The sequence below is a fragment of the Vitis riparia genome, chromosome 6 (assembly GCF_004353265.1).
Source record: "Vitis riparia cultivar Riparia Gloire de Montpellier isolate 1030 chromosome 6, EGFV_Vit.rip_1.0, whole genome shotgun sequence".
In the NCBI taxonomy this organism is placed as follows: domain Eukaryota; kingdom Viridiplantae; phylum Streptophyta; class Magnoliopsida; order Vitales; family Vitaceae; genus Vitis; species Vitis riparia.
This window is the reverse complement of record NC_048436.1, coordinates 22,102,750-22,117,743: the sequence shown is the minus strand read 5'-3', so window position 1 is coordinate 22,117,743 and position 14,994 is coordinate 22,102,750. Positions and strand designations below refer to the sequence as shown.

Sequence of the window (14,994 nt, the reverse complement as noted above, 5' to 3'; positions counted from 1 at the left end):
TCACATTCATTTACACAAGCCCAAGGCCCATGGATGTCCTTTGAAGGCCTTCTTCCCCTTAGGCCCATTCCTAAAGGCCCTTGTTTTGTTCTCTCATTTTAAGTTGGCCCATGCCCATTCCAAGCCCATGCTCACTTCAAGTTGATTTGTTCACCCACCTTAAGTTGGCCCATGCCCATTCCAAGTCCATGCTCACTACAAGTTGATTTGTTCACCCACCTTAAGTTAGCCTACGCCCATTCCAAGCCCATACCCACCTCAAGTTAACCCTTTTGTTTTCAATTTGCATGATTTATCTTCTTAAAAACATTAATTCCTCAATAAATTTTAATTCCAATTTTTGAAATTTTAATTCTCACACCAATTTAGTTGATCATTATTAATTTATTTATTTATTTATTCGTTCATTTTTTAAAAATTCAATCTTTAAATAATCTTTCAAAATTCCATTTTCTAAATTAAATTCCAATTTCCGAAATTTTAATTCTCACATCAATTTATTTAGTCATTATTATTTTATCTATTTTTAAATTTTCATTTTTCAACATTTTTTCAAAATTCCAATTCCTGAACTTAATTTCCGATTCCCAAAATTCTAATTTCCTTCAAATTTAATATCCAAAATTCTTATTCTTAAATTCAATTCCCAAGGCTCCAATTTCCAGGTAATTTTCGAGACCCTAATTTTCAAACAAACTTAAAAAAAGCCCAGTTTTCATCCGAACAGTTTTAATTCCATCCCGGTTCTCTAATAATTTGTTGATCCTCTTGATTTTACATAAACATGAATGTCGTTTTTCATAATTCCGAATAATGGAATTTATGGGATTAATTCATGCAAAATAAACAGGTTTTGGTGGGGCCCCACATATGTGACTGATCGATCGATTAACAGATAGATCGATTTGATTATGATACATGGTTGATTTATCCTGCTCTATGACATGCTCGAAATTATTCTTTAATTGTGCACTAACCTCACTTTTTGATAGCACTTCATGGATCACTGCCCAGGTACGCATCCACATCCGCTCTGGTCATTTTCGGTATGCATGTTTAGATTCTCACGTGTGCATGATCACTCTGAGTATTCATTGATTTCCTCATCAATTGTCATAATTGCTTCATTTTATTAGTAGAGACCCGACTTTAGGGACTTAAAGGGGTGCTACGGTCTGTACCGTACATTCCCGATAAGTAACCTGACCCTCAAACCCGATCCGGTTTTTCGCAGACCGCCTTTTTCAAAGTAAGGAGTCACACTTAGGGTTTTTCTTTCTTATTTTGTTTACCCTGTAAAAAATAAAACAAAAATAAGTGGCAACTCCAAGTCAGTTTTCAAATAATCAATAAAAAATCAATTTTTTAAATAAAAATCGAGCTCGCCATCGAGTGGGAAACGCATGAGCCGAAATACGAGGTCCACACCAACCTAAGTAAATTTTGAGATAAAACTTTAAATACAAATAAAAATAATAGAAAAAACACTAATATTCATCATAAATATAAAATATAAACTTTTAATCGTTAATATAAAAAAAAAATCAGAATTGAGTTTTTGAAATTGGAGAAATTACTTTTATTTTGATTGTACTAACTACACAACAGTTGGATTGAAAATGAAAGAAAGTTTAATTATTTAATTTTACATATATATAATAAAAATTATATATTCTAATTTTATTTTTTAAAAATATTATATTATTTTACTTAAATTATTTAAAATATTACAAATTTTTTAATAACAATATATTTCATTTTTGTCTGCAATCCTACTTTTAAAACACTTTTTCTATTATTTTCTTTTATACTCATCTTTTTTGTCCTTTTTTTTCTCTTGGCCTTTTTCTTCCTCTTTTTGGACTTATCCTTTATGTAAATTTTGACAAATAAAAAAATTATATATTCTATTATTTATTTATTTTATCTTTTTTTCTTATTTGTTCATAGACTCCCTCTCCTCTCATATGAATATTTTTGGACAAATTTTGAAAAGATAAGGTGTTTCGATAATTCAAGTAATTTAAAATTTCATAAAATTGGAATTTTTTTTTCTGGAATTTTTCTAGAATTTTTGGATAAAAAATGCTTGTAAAAGCCTTTTATGGCATGGTATGTGTGGGATCCACTGGCCACAATTTTTTTTGCACATCTGATACGTGTCATTTCCTAGGCGACCCTTAACAAGTGTTGAGAATTTTTTCCAAAATTTTATGGGCATTATTTTAATTTTTTAAATGATTTTTTTAATTAGTTGAAATTAAAATATTGACCATTTCTAGAAAAAGAATCCATGTAAAATTGTCCAAATATTTATAAGGAAAAATCTATGAGTATTTTGAGTTGTTGAATAAATTATGATTATGATTCAAGTATGAAAATTATAAAATAAAGATAAAAATAAATAAAAAATTGTGGGAATAATATGAAATAATTCTTATTGAATTTTTTGTGCAAAATTTAATAACATTAATGATAAATTTATGTGAACAAGAGATGATTAAGAACTACTTGTTCTTAATCTTGAAGTCTACCAAAATTGGTGCAAGGCATAATGACTGAATCAAACAATCTGAGTATCAAACTACTAAAGAAAAGTTCAATGGGGCTTTCCCTCAATCTTAAATTTGATTCCTACAAGATACTATCAAATCAATTAATGAAGAAATATCTTAAAACTATATCAACTATGATACGTAAACTAAAAATAATTGGAACTAACTTCATTGATGAGATATGGGAGAGTGAGGAGCAAGCATATGCCCCTCCTAGGCATGCGTTGGCTTCCACCAATGTTGATGAGCAACAAGTCCAAGTTGGCATTTGTTCTCGTGACTCATGGGAACGTATAATGTTGAATATATCACACAATAAGAAGTCCTTATTAAGGCAAGTGGCTCTCATGAACTTATTGACTTTAAGCACGATAACTTCAAGAGAGCATCCCAAAAAGGAAATAATGAGGGAAGATTTGTACAAGAGACTTAACTTTCCAAAAAGGAAGGAATGGGGACCTATACTAAAAATGGAAGTTTTAGAGATTTTTATTTTGTTATAAAAAAAATAAAAAATAAATAAGAAGGAGTGCACATTTAACCATAATCACCTTATTTGCTTCAAATTTCGTTATAGCTCCAAACTTAACCATAATTAATCACTTCATTTAAACAATATAAACTCATATAGGATTAAGATCATGTTTGGTACATGAGAATGTTTTGATTTGATTGTTTACGTTAAAATCACTTAATTTTTGTTATTATATGTGTTTTATTTTTTCGGGTTTTTAATTAATATATTATTGTAATTATTCTCCTTTCTTTTCTTTTCTTTTTTTATTTGGTTTTTGGGATTCTATTTGTAATTTTTTTTATTTGTATTAATGATAATGCTAGAAAATTAAATCAAACGAGGAATTCTTATTCTTCCATATTTTTATAGACCATAATATTAAGAAATTAAATTAAATAGAAAATTCTTAGTTTTTTCTATATTTATATTGATGAAACAATTAATTTAATATCAATATTCTTCATAAAAATATGATCTAGATGAACTTTCAATTCTTTGTTTGGATGGACTAAAAATGTAAAATTAAAATGATGATTTGTTTTCATTTTAATATTTGATAACAATTAGAATATGCATGAAAAAAATTGACAATTATACTTTTATAGATAATTTAAAATAATTTTTTTTTATTTTAGAAAACATATAGTCTAAAAAATTTCATTTTACTAAATAATAAGATTAAAAAAAATATATTATTAAAATGGTACTTTTAAGATATTAATATTATATATCCTTTTTTATGCTAAAGGAATCAAAATATTTTATTTTAAAAAATTATTTGAAATCCCATGTATGAATGGGATTTCATTCGATATTATTTTTTGTTTTATTTTTAGTTTTATTTAAATTATCCAAATATATGAATAAATAAATGTTGTTACAATTCAAAAATAGTTTCATCCCAAATACTTCCACTCTTAAAATATCTTCTTTGTTGGTTCAAAACGGTGTCGTTCCAAGCCCTTATGAATTTTTTCTGCTCCTCAGCGGGCTGTCTCCCATCCTGAGAATCTCAGAAATGGAATCACTTTCCGTGAGAAATTTGATTTCTGCAACTCACAACACCTTCCCAATCCGACGCCCAGTAAACCCTTTTCGTATCAGAAGATTCCACCTCCAAATTCGCCATTTTCGCTTCGTTGTCTCCTCCAAACAATCTTATTTTCAAGGTAGCTGTGAGCTTTATTCCATGTTTGAAGTGGGTTTCTGATTGGTTGCAGAGAAAAACGTGGAAAGTAGAACAAAAACGTGAACTTTGATGTCTTTCGTTTTCTGATGCTTGACTTATGCAAACGTTGGACATAACTTTGATTGGGTTTTGGCTCTCCCTTTTTTTTTCTTTTTTTTCTTCAGGATTCTCAGCAGCCAAACAGAAGGCTAAGGAAATTTTAGTAAACTAATATATGGTTTAGGTTGGGTTGCTTGATACGTATGATGTTAACCCTTTCTAGTCCAAATTGGTAGTTAATTCCAAATGGGGTTTTGTTTAAAACTTCAACGATAATTTGAGATTGTATGAGAAAATTGAGGAAATAGGGTCTGATACTTTTGTGAATTTGATAGGCTCTAATCTTACAGTATTGACCTCAATTTCAGCTGGCTTTCTGTTAATATTTGTGCTAAATCATTGGAAGTTATGTTTTTTCTCAGCACTTCAATCCTCACTTTTTTGGTCTTCACTCGTGCTCTTTTGCCACTTTCAATGGAAATGACTTTCCTCCTGTAATCTTGGAATCGCTGGTCATAATAGGTTGTGGACAAAGTTATTCTTCATTTTGTATAAAGATTAAACAATCCCCAAAGTACTGCAACTTGCTGTAATTAGTAATGGTAGGGGTTGTCAAACAAGTAATTTCTGGCAATGCATGCTCCAAACTGAGCATTCGAAATCATATACACAATAATTTTTAGTTTCTAACTGTTGAACTACCAATTTTCCTAAAAGCTTAAGCTTGTAGGATTTTGGCTCACAATGTATTATATCATGCACTCTAACACCCTCCCTCACTCATACCCGCACATGGAAAGACACACATATCCATAGGTAAACAACCACAATCAACCTCTTTTGAGCTTACTTAATAAGGCCTCTTTTGGGCTTACTTGATAAATTGGGGATATAAATATACAGTAGTGAGGTTTGAACACATGACCTCCCAACAATTGAAGCTCTAATACCATATTGAACTATCAATTTTCCTAAAAGTTTAAACTTATTGGATTTAGGTTCACGATGTATATCATGCACTCTAACACTAACTATATATAGGCCAGTGAACAGTGTGCTATTTATGGAGTTATTTCAATTTTCAAATAATACAGGGTTTTGGTTACTTTGAGTGGAAAAAAAGTCAACAATAAGACATCATGTTTACATAAATGTGCAGAATGCAAGAGGCATAGGATCAACTAATTCTAGGGTTTCCATGATTCCTATTCTGTGTTTGTGCACATGTTCATCAAACCATCTCCTTCAAAAGTCTATTGTTTTATCAGGTTCCATTTTGTATCAAAAATCAACCTAGGAGGTAGGGATGTATCAATGAAACAACATTTTTAGGATTCTCATTTCAAGTGATAGAGGCATCAAATAGATGACCTTTATAGAAAGGTGAATATGGTAAATGAGCACTTGAAAATTGCAGGCACCCACACACACACACACACACACACATAAATATATTCTGTGTGTGTGTGTGTGTGTGTAGAGAGAGAAAGAGAGAGAGATGTATGCACGATTTGGATATGCTTGTAGTCAAATGTGTGTCTTATGGATCCTATTATATCTTTTGGTTCTAAAATTGCTTTCGGATCTAGAATAGCTGCTTGACAACAATTTTGTTGATTTAAAAGCCTCAATCTTCTTAATACAACAGAGAATGGTATAGATGTACACTACATGATGGTAGGCAATTGTTTATTGTAATACAGTAGCAGTTGGATCGTATGTATGTTGTTTATCTTGTATTTACACTGGTATCTGCTATCAAACATTTTGTTGATTTTGTATCTGCAGCTATGACACATTTTATGTATGATTGCAAGTTTTTTTTCTTCAGATTTTCAGGACTACACCAAACCTTTGCGTCTTTTGCCAACCGCAGAAGTTCAAGACTACACTGGAGCCTCACTGGAAAAAATTCCTTCACTTTTCAGAAAAGACGGATCTAAGTCTTTATACAAGGTCAAGATACAAACAAGTAGCATCTATGGCTCAGGCCTGAGTGACATAAATGCTGGAGTACTGCTTTGCTTAATAGACGAAAATGGTGACTCGATATTGCAAAGGATTCCTGCAAGTTCAATGAAAGATCACCCTTCAACATCAAAGGACAGCATTGTTTCTGAAACACTTCATTTCCAAAGAGGTTCTGTTGATGAGTTCGCATTTGAAGGGCCTAAACTGGGAAAAGTAGGTGCTATTTGGATCAGCCTTGAATCAGGTTAGTCTTTGCTTAAATGAAGCACTTACAATGCCATGTATGCATATCAGACCAGAATTTGTAACTCAGGATCATGGAGAGCAACATTGAGCAGAGGAATAGTAGGAGAGGTGCTGAAATGCATTTAGAAAATTGTTCAATGCATCTTTTAGAATCTCCTTGATTCCCTACTATTCTACAATAATAGGATTGTATGTGATATAAACACTACACCAGGTCCTATAAATAACTTGTTTGATAAAATGGCTAGCTTCTGAAAATTTAATGGGAATGGATGCATATATAATACCTGTTTGGCCTTTGAATTCTAACGAGTTCTTTTAATTTTCTTTTATTTCTATGCTCAGGTCAGTGGAGATTGGGTGGTGTGAGCTTGACTATCATTTGTAGTTGTGAAAGTCCAACGGAAGACACCGATGAAAAAGAAAGTCAGTACTCTGGTTTCCACTACGATTTTGATGTTGAGGATATCTTGCTGGGAGAGGGAAGTGATGTTTCCATGGTAGAACTTAGACCTCGCCTTGTTACAGAGTTTTCTGGGCTTGATTCTTTTGCCTTGTCAAGTAGAAACATCCCCCAATCAGCTTCACTTGCAAGTCAAGGGATATCAAATGAAGAAAGCATGAGGGAGTATGCAGATTTGAAGTTCTCCTTGTTGCTATATGATACCATGCTTATCTTTGTTGGTACACAAATTGCATCCCTATCAGCTGGTGAAAAAGCTGGTTTCGCGTTCTTAACTGGTGGCGTTGGAGGCTTGCTGTATCTGTTGTTACTACAAAGGTCTGTTGATGGATTACCATCATCAGAATTAAATCCCATTAACAGGGGAGGGATTTTTGGACAATATAAGGGTCCATTGTCAAGTGTGGCACTGGCAGTAGCATTTGTTATTTTAGCGGTGAAATACAGCTCAGGAGACATTCCCCTGGCGTTGACACCAAGAGAACTCGTGGTCGGGATGATGGGATTTCTTGTATGTAAAGTTGCAGTGTTGTTGGCAGCATTTAAACCCATGGCAATAGGCCTGAAGGAGAACAAGTGATACATTTTCTTCTGTTTCCCATGTTATATGAAGGAGAGTTGGTACATATTCTGTAAAGGAAACACACTGCTGTATATATTGAAGATAATATCTATAGGTACTTTTCATAACAAAGGCTGTAATCCGTCTCTTACATCACATCTATGTTAGCATTAACTTTACAGTTAGAATTATTTATCGACAGTTGTTATTTAAATGCTTGATATACCAGCTAAATTGAATTACTACCCTTGCTGATATGATGAACTTTGTATTGAAATTAAAAGAAAGAAGAGGTTCATTTATAATAGGATTCTGCAGTTAGTTTGTATAGCAGCATGCTCGAGGTACGAAATGGGAATTTCAAATACCACTGATTCAATGATCAAGAGTGGGAGCTCCAGCTTCCTATTACAATAGGTTTTTCATTTCCATGCTTACCATACTAGATTGACCGGTTCTTATTCATGAGAATAACTACTGATGATGATGCTATGCAGATGAATTGGTGAAGTTCTGACCAAATAATTTGGGTATTGATTGAAAAGTTTGCTCATAATTTTGAATCTTGATTACTACCTCTTTTGCTACTAACTTGCTTGTTATGCTGTTGACGGCCTTGTGTCAACATAGTTTCAGACTTCATCTCTGCAAGACTAGATCTGTTCTTGTGTCTTTTTTTCCTTTCCATTGAGTGATCTGTATCCCAAAAGGAGATTTTGTAGTTAAACTTCAGACTGTTCCCCTTCTTGTTCCCTTATTAGGTAAATAGATTCCAATCTCTTTCATCTTTCATAGCTTGAAAGTGTTTTAATTGTTGACTAACTCGAGATCACCTCATTGACAATGACATCAAGATTCTTCCTTCTTTTTAGGTTTTTTTTTTTAATTTTTTTTTTTTTTGTGGCCTTTCTCCAGTATGTTGTCTGCTTCCATTTGGTAAAAACAATAAACCTTAATTTTAGAGGCCACTTGAGGACACCATGAAAGATAAACTGAAGGGTATCATTGTTTCCTAAGATGCTTGTTTGGACTGCAGAAAAAGACAGAGTTGCAACTTCTAACAATGCTTTTTTTGGATGGATATGTAGCAGACAAATCAGCATCTTTGCAAGACCCACTGTGCCTCTATACCAAAGTGGGTATATGTCTTCATCATATATGTATAATTTTAAGGAGCTAGTACCGATATTTAGAAACATTCGATCCTATCATAGAGTAGGGATTGGGTTGATAAAAGTCATTTGATCATTCTCTAGAGCCTGCTAAAAAATACCAGATGTCTTCAGCATTTTCGCTTGCAGTTAAGCCTAGTGTTGCATGGAGCAATGGCAAACTCCTGTCCCGCAAATCTACAAGGAGAGCAGCTAGAGCAGAAGTTATTGTTGCTCCCAAGAAAAGAACGAGTAGCCACAATGTCCCTGAATTATCAAAGCAAGGCATTCCTCATACTGATCTACATGTACGAGAAATTGTCAAGAGGCAATCTACTGACAAGTCAGCCATGTTTGATGTGTGTCAAAAACCACAGTTTCATCCTATGTTTCTTGAAGAAGCTTATGAAAGGTGCAGGAACATTTGTGCAGAATATGCCAAGACCTTTTATCTAGGTACAACTTCACTTCTCTTCTTTCCATGACGCCTGATCTATTTTTCCAAACTTTCACCTAGTCTTGTATGGGTTTATGATTGATGATTCAATCCTACAGTATCAGATTCATCTACTATGTGGTTGGTGTTTCCAGAAAGTAAATTTGCCTATTGCTTCATCTGCAGTGGCTTCCAATCTTTCTCAGTTTTCTATACAGACCTCAAAACCCTGATTCTTTTCTGTCTCTCTCATATCTGCCTCGGCTTGAAAATGATGTTTGATTTGTTGTCATGGTGCAGGAACTCTGTTAATGACAGAGGAGCGACAGAAAGCTATATGGGCTATATACGGTGAGGAATCACTGCTTGAACTGAAGGTTAATGAATAAGATTGAGAATCATTTAGAAGAAAATCAATGGAAAAATTACTTAATACTTCTGGGCATACTTCTAGGACAAACTGAGCATAAACAAGTTATAAGTTTCTAGGATCATGGCTCAAGTTTATGAACTTTCAGGATGTTTTTACCTTTGAAAGACTTACCTGTGAGCCCTATTCATGTAAATTAACAATGCCTACACATTCTCTACGTTCTCTTGGTTTTTCCTCTTGAATGATACAAGTCTTGTGTCCTTAAGGTCTGATTCCTAAGAATATACAGGCTCTTCTCTTGTAAGTGAAATGTTTTCTGCAGTTTGGTGCAGGAGGACTGATGAACTTGTGGATGGCCCCAATGCTGCCTACATGAGCTCTGCAGTTCTTGATAGATGGGAAGAGAGGCTGCACGACATCTTCAATGGACGCCCCTATGACATGCTTGATGCTGCACTAACTGATACCATTTTCAAGTTCCCCCTAGATATTAAGGTACTAAAGAAGTTTTCTAGATGAACCTGATTTGCATTAAGCCATTGCTTTAATAACGTACCAATTTTCCCATTACATCTATGAAGATTGTTTCTGAGAGAATTGAGTGCAAGTTGTCCCCTTCTAACACAATTTCATTCTTCTTGAACACAGCCCTTCGGGGACATGATAGAGGGCATGAGAATGGATACCAAAAATTTTCGCTATGCAAATTTTCAAGAGCTCTACCTTTACTGCTACTATGTGGCTGGAACCGTCGGCCTAATGAGTGTCCCAGTAATGGGAATTGCACCAGAGTCTCCGGTTTCTGCTCAATCCATCTATAATTCAGCACTCTACTTAGGCATAGGAAATCAACTAACAAACATTCTCAGAGATGTTGGAGAAGAGTAAGCATCATCTCTTTCAATGTATTCTTTACTAGCTCACAATTCCCTCATTCCATCTCTTTAACAACAGAATTTTCTTTTCCTTTCCTCTTTCAGTTCCCTGAGAGGGAGAGTATATCTCCCCCAAGACGAGCTTGCACAGTTTGGGCTCTGTGACAGGGACATTTTCTCGAGAAAAGTCAGTGATGGATGGAGGGAGTTCATGAAACAGCAGATAACAAGAGCAAGATTCTACTTCAACCAGGCGGAGGAGGGAGCTTCTCAGCTAGACAAGGCTAGTCGTTGGCCGGTATGCACTTCCCCATTTCTCCAATTCTTCATAAACTCATAAAACCAACCCTACTTACACTACCAAATTCCTAACAAGATCATTTCAAATGACACATTATGAACTGATTTATGCTTGAAAAAATTTGCAGGTATGGTCATCATTACTGTTATATCGCAAGATCTTGGATGCCATTGAAGAGAACGATTATGACAACTTGACAAAGCGGGCATACGTTGGGAGGACAAAGAAGCTTCTCATGCTGCCATTAGCATACTCCAGAGCTCAGTCAGCCACCCACCTTGGCCTTTCAGGAACCAAGTTTTTGGGCTTTTAATCTTTGATCTGATGGTGAAAATTGCTGGCATACTGGTATCTCCCAAACTACATGAAATAAATGGTGATGATGCACGGGAGAAATTCTGAGATATTTTACCAAGTTGTTGAGAAATCTTAGCTTGATTTTGAAGAGAGCTGTGTATACCTGTTTATGTTGTACAGTTATACTACTTGGATGAAAATATCATAATTTTGGAAATAAATTTTGATGGGATAGGAAAAAAAAAAATCTGTGATAATTTTGGATGAAACCTTAATAAATGGTTTCAATTTATTTGGATAAATCATATTTTATTATTTAGCAAAAAAAAAAAAACTCCCAAAGATTTTTTTAAATGAAAATAAAAAATTACTTAAAATTACATAGTGTGAGAACTATTTTAAAAATAAAAATAATTATTTTAATATTAAAATGAAAACATTTAATTATTTCAACTTTACATTTCTAAATATATTTAAAGGCAAGAACTAAAATTATCAAATTTATTTTTATTCAAAGAAAAATGAGAATAGAAAGAAAATATTCATTTTTGTTCCTTATTCCTCATTCTCATGTACTAAACATGGCCTTGAGGTAGACGGAGAAGAGGGATTATTGGTCTCATATGGTGAATTGCACCGATTACAGTATTATATATAATAATTAATAATTGCTTCTCTGGATAGGCCCATAAGCCTGATACGACTATTGGACAAGCAACAAAGTATCACTTTCTATTAAATTTTTTTAATCGATGTTGGGGGTGAAGAGGGTATTTCATATCATTTTATCATATTAGATTCACTTAATTGCAGATCAACCATGAATATCTTTTATAAATTCATGATAATTCTATTACATAAACATGGAATTTTTAAAGTAAAAAAGCTACCATACATACGAAAAAAGGAAAAAAAAAAAAAAACCAAAATAACCCATCAAATTTATTCTACATATTCTGTAGATGGGTCTCTTAATGGTTTAAATAGGTTTCTTCCCGATCCATGAGCATACCAAAGTCATAAAATGGTCTATGCAGGTCCAATGCCACCTTTACTAAGAACATCACCCAGACAAAAAGGAACAGCCAGCCTACTCGTGGAGTCAGGATCAAAAACATTGAAGTTACAGCAAGGGCTCCACTCAAGAACTTAATGTTGTCCAAACTAGCGAGATGAGCATTGATTTCAATGTTGAACCTTTCCTGAATGGTAACTGTCATATAATATACGAATACCGCGAAGATCATGATTCGCATCGCTATATGATCTCGCGTGAATGGAGAATCATTCTTCCAATCATACTTGGCAGAAACAAGCGTCACCATAAATTTGAGCAGATCCAAGAAACTGTGATGACAACGATTTATCACATGAAAAGAAAACACAATAGAACAATAGACAATAGAGATTAGACTGTACTTACTTGTCCGTCATATCAGATGACGAGGATAACAGTATTTCAGACAGAAAAGGCGAAGGCAACAGCTCATAGCGAGGATAATTGTAGGAGAGCACAGTATAAGCTCAGTACGTAGGGCGATACTCCAGGAGGGATATATACTTCGCAGGAGAGATGACACCGCTACTCAGTACGTAGGCAGAGAGATGACTTTTGGGCCAAAATGGCCTTTGCTGAAACCTAATATTAAAAGTGGGTTCGTTCCCACAAAATAGCCTCCTTAAATTCACATCACCATAATAACTGTTCTCTCTTCCACTGTCGCAGGAGAGATGGCACCGCTACTCAGTACGTAGGCAGAGAGATGACTTTTGGGCCAAAATGGCCTTTGCTGAAACTTAATATTAAAAGTGGGTTCGTTCCCACAAAATAGCCTCCTTGAATTCACATCAGCATAACTGATAACTGTTCTCTCTTCCCATCCCGTGCTGTGATTTTTTCCTTCAAAACCCTAGCCCGAGCAGCTCCTGGTTCTCTCCTCCCAAATCTCTCCATTACCCTAAAGACAGATGTTCACTTCTCGCATATAAAGCTCCGTCCTTTGCACCACTCTCTTCAACGCTCCCTTCTCTCTCCAGGCTCTCCCTCTCTCTGTCTCTCTCCAAATCTCCATTTCTGGCACGGTAGAACCCAGGAAAATCCTTGTCTACTATTCTCATTTGATTGATATTGCTGGTTCTGAAGCCACATTGAGGTTTCTGCAATGGGAAGTGGTTTTGACCAAGGATGAAAATTTCTGTTTTTTTGGTCGAAATTTCGCCGAAATTTCGTGTTACGGAGGTCGGCGAAACGAAAGAGGGGGGCGAAATGTCGACAGAAGAAATATCCGTAAATTTCGCCAAAAATCGGAGAAATTTCTGATAAATTTCGGTAAAAGGAGAAATTTCGGCAATTTTTAAAAAAAATCGCCTCCGGTTGGAAAATTTCGGATAAAAATCATGTTGTTTCGGTTCATTTCGGCGATTTTTCGGCCAAAAAAACAGAAATTTTCCTACCAGTCCAGCCCGCGCACAGGATACAAAATCTGATCATGATTTGCAGGCAAAGCTTGTGTTTTTCAGCCTGGCTCAAAAATCGTGGATTTTGGGTCCGTGAAATTTAAATCCAATGGCACAACAGCAAAGAGAACCCTAAAACAGATCCAGAAAACACAGGGAGCAAAAGAAAAGCAATTTTTTTGGTTTTCTTTGGGGGTTTGCATGGATTTCTCGGAAATCAAACGAGGATGAATTTTCCCGGAAATCGAATGGGGGATGGATTTTCTATGGAATCAAACGGGGGTTGCAAAAAAATAATAATAACATGTTTAGATTAGTACCTGCACGGATTGAGAGTGGCAGAGGAAAATAGGGTTTTTTTAGGGATTCTGTCGGAGGGCACCTTCAGAAAAGGGCATGCCCGGGTGAGAGAAGGGGTGTGGCCCATTTGATTTTTAGATTTAGTAGAAATAAAATAAAAATAAAAATAAAAATAAAATAAAAAATGGAAACAAAATGTGCATATGGGCCAAATTGAAGCGGGATGTGATCCAAATTGAATCTCAAGCTATATGATAATATGTACAAATTATTGATATTTATTATAATAAGTTTTTCATAAAACTTCATAATGAGTGTACAAGTACAACTGACATAATATAATTATGTCTAATATCGCGATTCACAAATCATATTATATATATATATCAAATTTTTTAACAAAATAACTTTAAATTGTCTATTATACTTCTAATTACATTACTACAAGGTTTTTTTATATTTCTATGAGTTTTGATCAATTTTTTGTTTACCAAAATTTTTTTCCAAAATATTCGTCGATATTTCTTCGATATATTCGTAAAATCAAATTACCGATATATCCGTAATTACCGATATTTTCATCATTGGTTTTGACTACTCAGTCTCAAGCTTTCTTTGCTCATAAACCCATGCTGTGTGCTTTGATGATCTTGATTGTAACACCATTGATGAGTTTTTTACTTCTTGGAATTTTCAAAACCATTATCAAAACCCGATTTTTAGAAACAGTAGATCGGATTCCTGGATTGAGTTCCCAATGCTTAGCGAAGAGCGTCTCAGAGAAATGGTTGAGAGAGAGGGGGAAGTATATGCCTAGAGATGATTATGTGGGGAGGTTAAGAAGTGGGGACTGGACCTGGGTGTGAGGAGAGAGGCTGTCGATTGGATTCTAAAGGTCTGTTCATTGATTTTATCAAATGGGGTTTTGTAGTTTGTTTGGTTCTTTTCTTTTTCTTTGTTTTACTATTTCTCCCTGGATCAGTTTCGATTTAAGATTTTCGTTTTTCCCCCTCGTTTGGCTATTCATCCCATTTTGATCAAATTTTTTATTTTCTTCAACACCTATTTTTCTTATCTAGGAAGTTTTCTGGTTGATGTTTACACTCTCATTGAGGCCCAATTAATTCCCGCAATGGGTCTTCTCGTTTTGTGTTTCCAAGTTTCTTTGAATTTGGATTTGGGTTTTTCTTCACTCTCTTCATCTTTATTTCACCATTTTTTTTTTCTGGGTTTCTGATTGATAGGCTTTTGAAAATGGTCAC

At 34.4% G+C, this 14,994-nt stretch overlaps 3 protein-coding genes across 3 annotated transcripts; 2 read left to right on the top strand and 1 right to left on the bottom strand.

The window, feature by feature from the left end:
* The first annotated feature begins 4,041 nt into the window (after positions 1 to 4,041).
* LOC117916605 lies at positions 4,042 to 7,781 on the top strand. The gene is made up of 3 exons (XM_034832723.1): positions 4,042 to 4,241; positions 6,132 to 6,515; positions 6,863 to 7,781. Exons 1-3 carry the CDS (start codon positions 4,091 to 4,093, stop codon positions 7,558 to 7,560), a joined length of 1,233 nt encoding a protein of 410 aa, XP_034688614.1. The 5' UTR covers positions 4,042 to 4,090; the 3' UTR covers positions 7,561 to 7,781.
* LOC117916606 (phytoene synthase 2, chloroplastic-like) lies at positions 7,576 to 11,196 on the top strand. The gene is made up of 7 exons (XM_034832724.1): positions 7,576 to 7,657; positions 8,844 to 9,149; positions 9,430 to 9,480; positions 9,825 to 9,997; positions 10,151 to 10,386; positions 10,483 to 10,675; positions 10,806 to 11,196. The coding sequence occupies exons 1-7, from the start codon at positions 7,588 to 7,590 to the stop codon at positions 10,989 to 10,991; spliced, it is 1,215 nt and encodes a 404-aa protein (XP_034688615.1). The 5' UTR covers positions 7,576 to 7,587; the 3' UTR covers positions 10,992 to 11,196.
* Positions 11,197 to 11,784: 588 nt separating this feature from the next.
* On the bottom strand, positions 11,785 to 13,482 carry LOC117916607. Its single transcript, XM_034832725.1, has 2 exons — positions 12,399 to 13,482; positions 11,785 to 12,322 (listed from the first exon to the last, which is right to left on the bottom strand). The coding sequence occupies exons 1-2, from the start codon at positions 12,407 to 12,409 to the stop codon at positions 11,947 to 11,949; spliced, it is 387 nt and encodes a 128-aa protein (XP_034688616.1). The 5' UTR covers positions 12,410 to 13,482; the 3' UTR covers positions 11,785 to 11,946.
* Positions 13,483 to 14,994: the final 1,512 nt, after the last annotated feature.

Bases quoted from the DNA above. Each gene is read 5' to 3' on its own strand.
- LOC117916605 (XM_034832723.1), top strand. From the start codon at position 4,091: ATGGAATCACTTTCCGTGAGAAATTTGATTTCTGCAACTCACAACACC. The intron at 4,242-6,131 runs GTAGCTGTGAGC...TTTTTTCTTCAG, and splicing joins CAAACAATCTTATTTTCAAG to ATTTTCAGGACTACACCAAA. The intron at 6,516-6,862 runs GTTAGTCTTTGC...TTCTATGCTCAG, and splicing joins TTGGATCAGCCTTGAATCAG to GTCAGTGGAGATTGGGTGGT.
- LOC117916606 (XM_034832724.1), top strand. From the start codon at position 7,588: ATGAAGGAGAGTTGGTACATATTCTGTAAAGGAAACACACTGCTGTAT. The intron at 7,658-8,843 runs GTACTTTTCATA...TTTCGCTTGCAG, and splicing joins ATTGAAGATAATATCTATAG to TTAAGCCTAGTGTTGCATGG. The intron at 10,387-10,482 runs GTAAGCATCATC...TTCCTCTTTCAG, and splicing joins CTCAGAGATGTTGGAGAAGA to TTCCCTGAGAGGGAGAGTAT.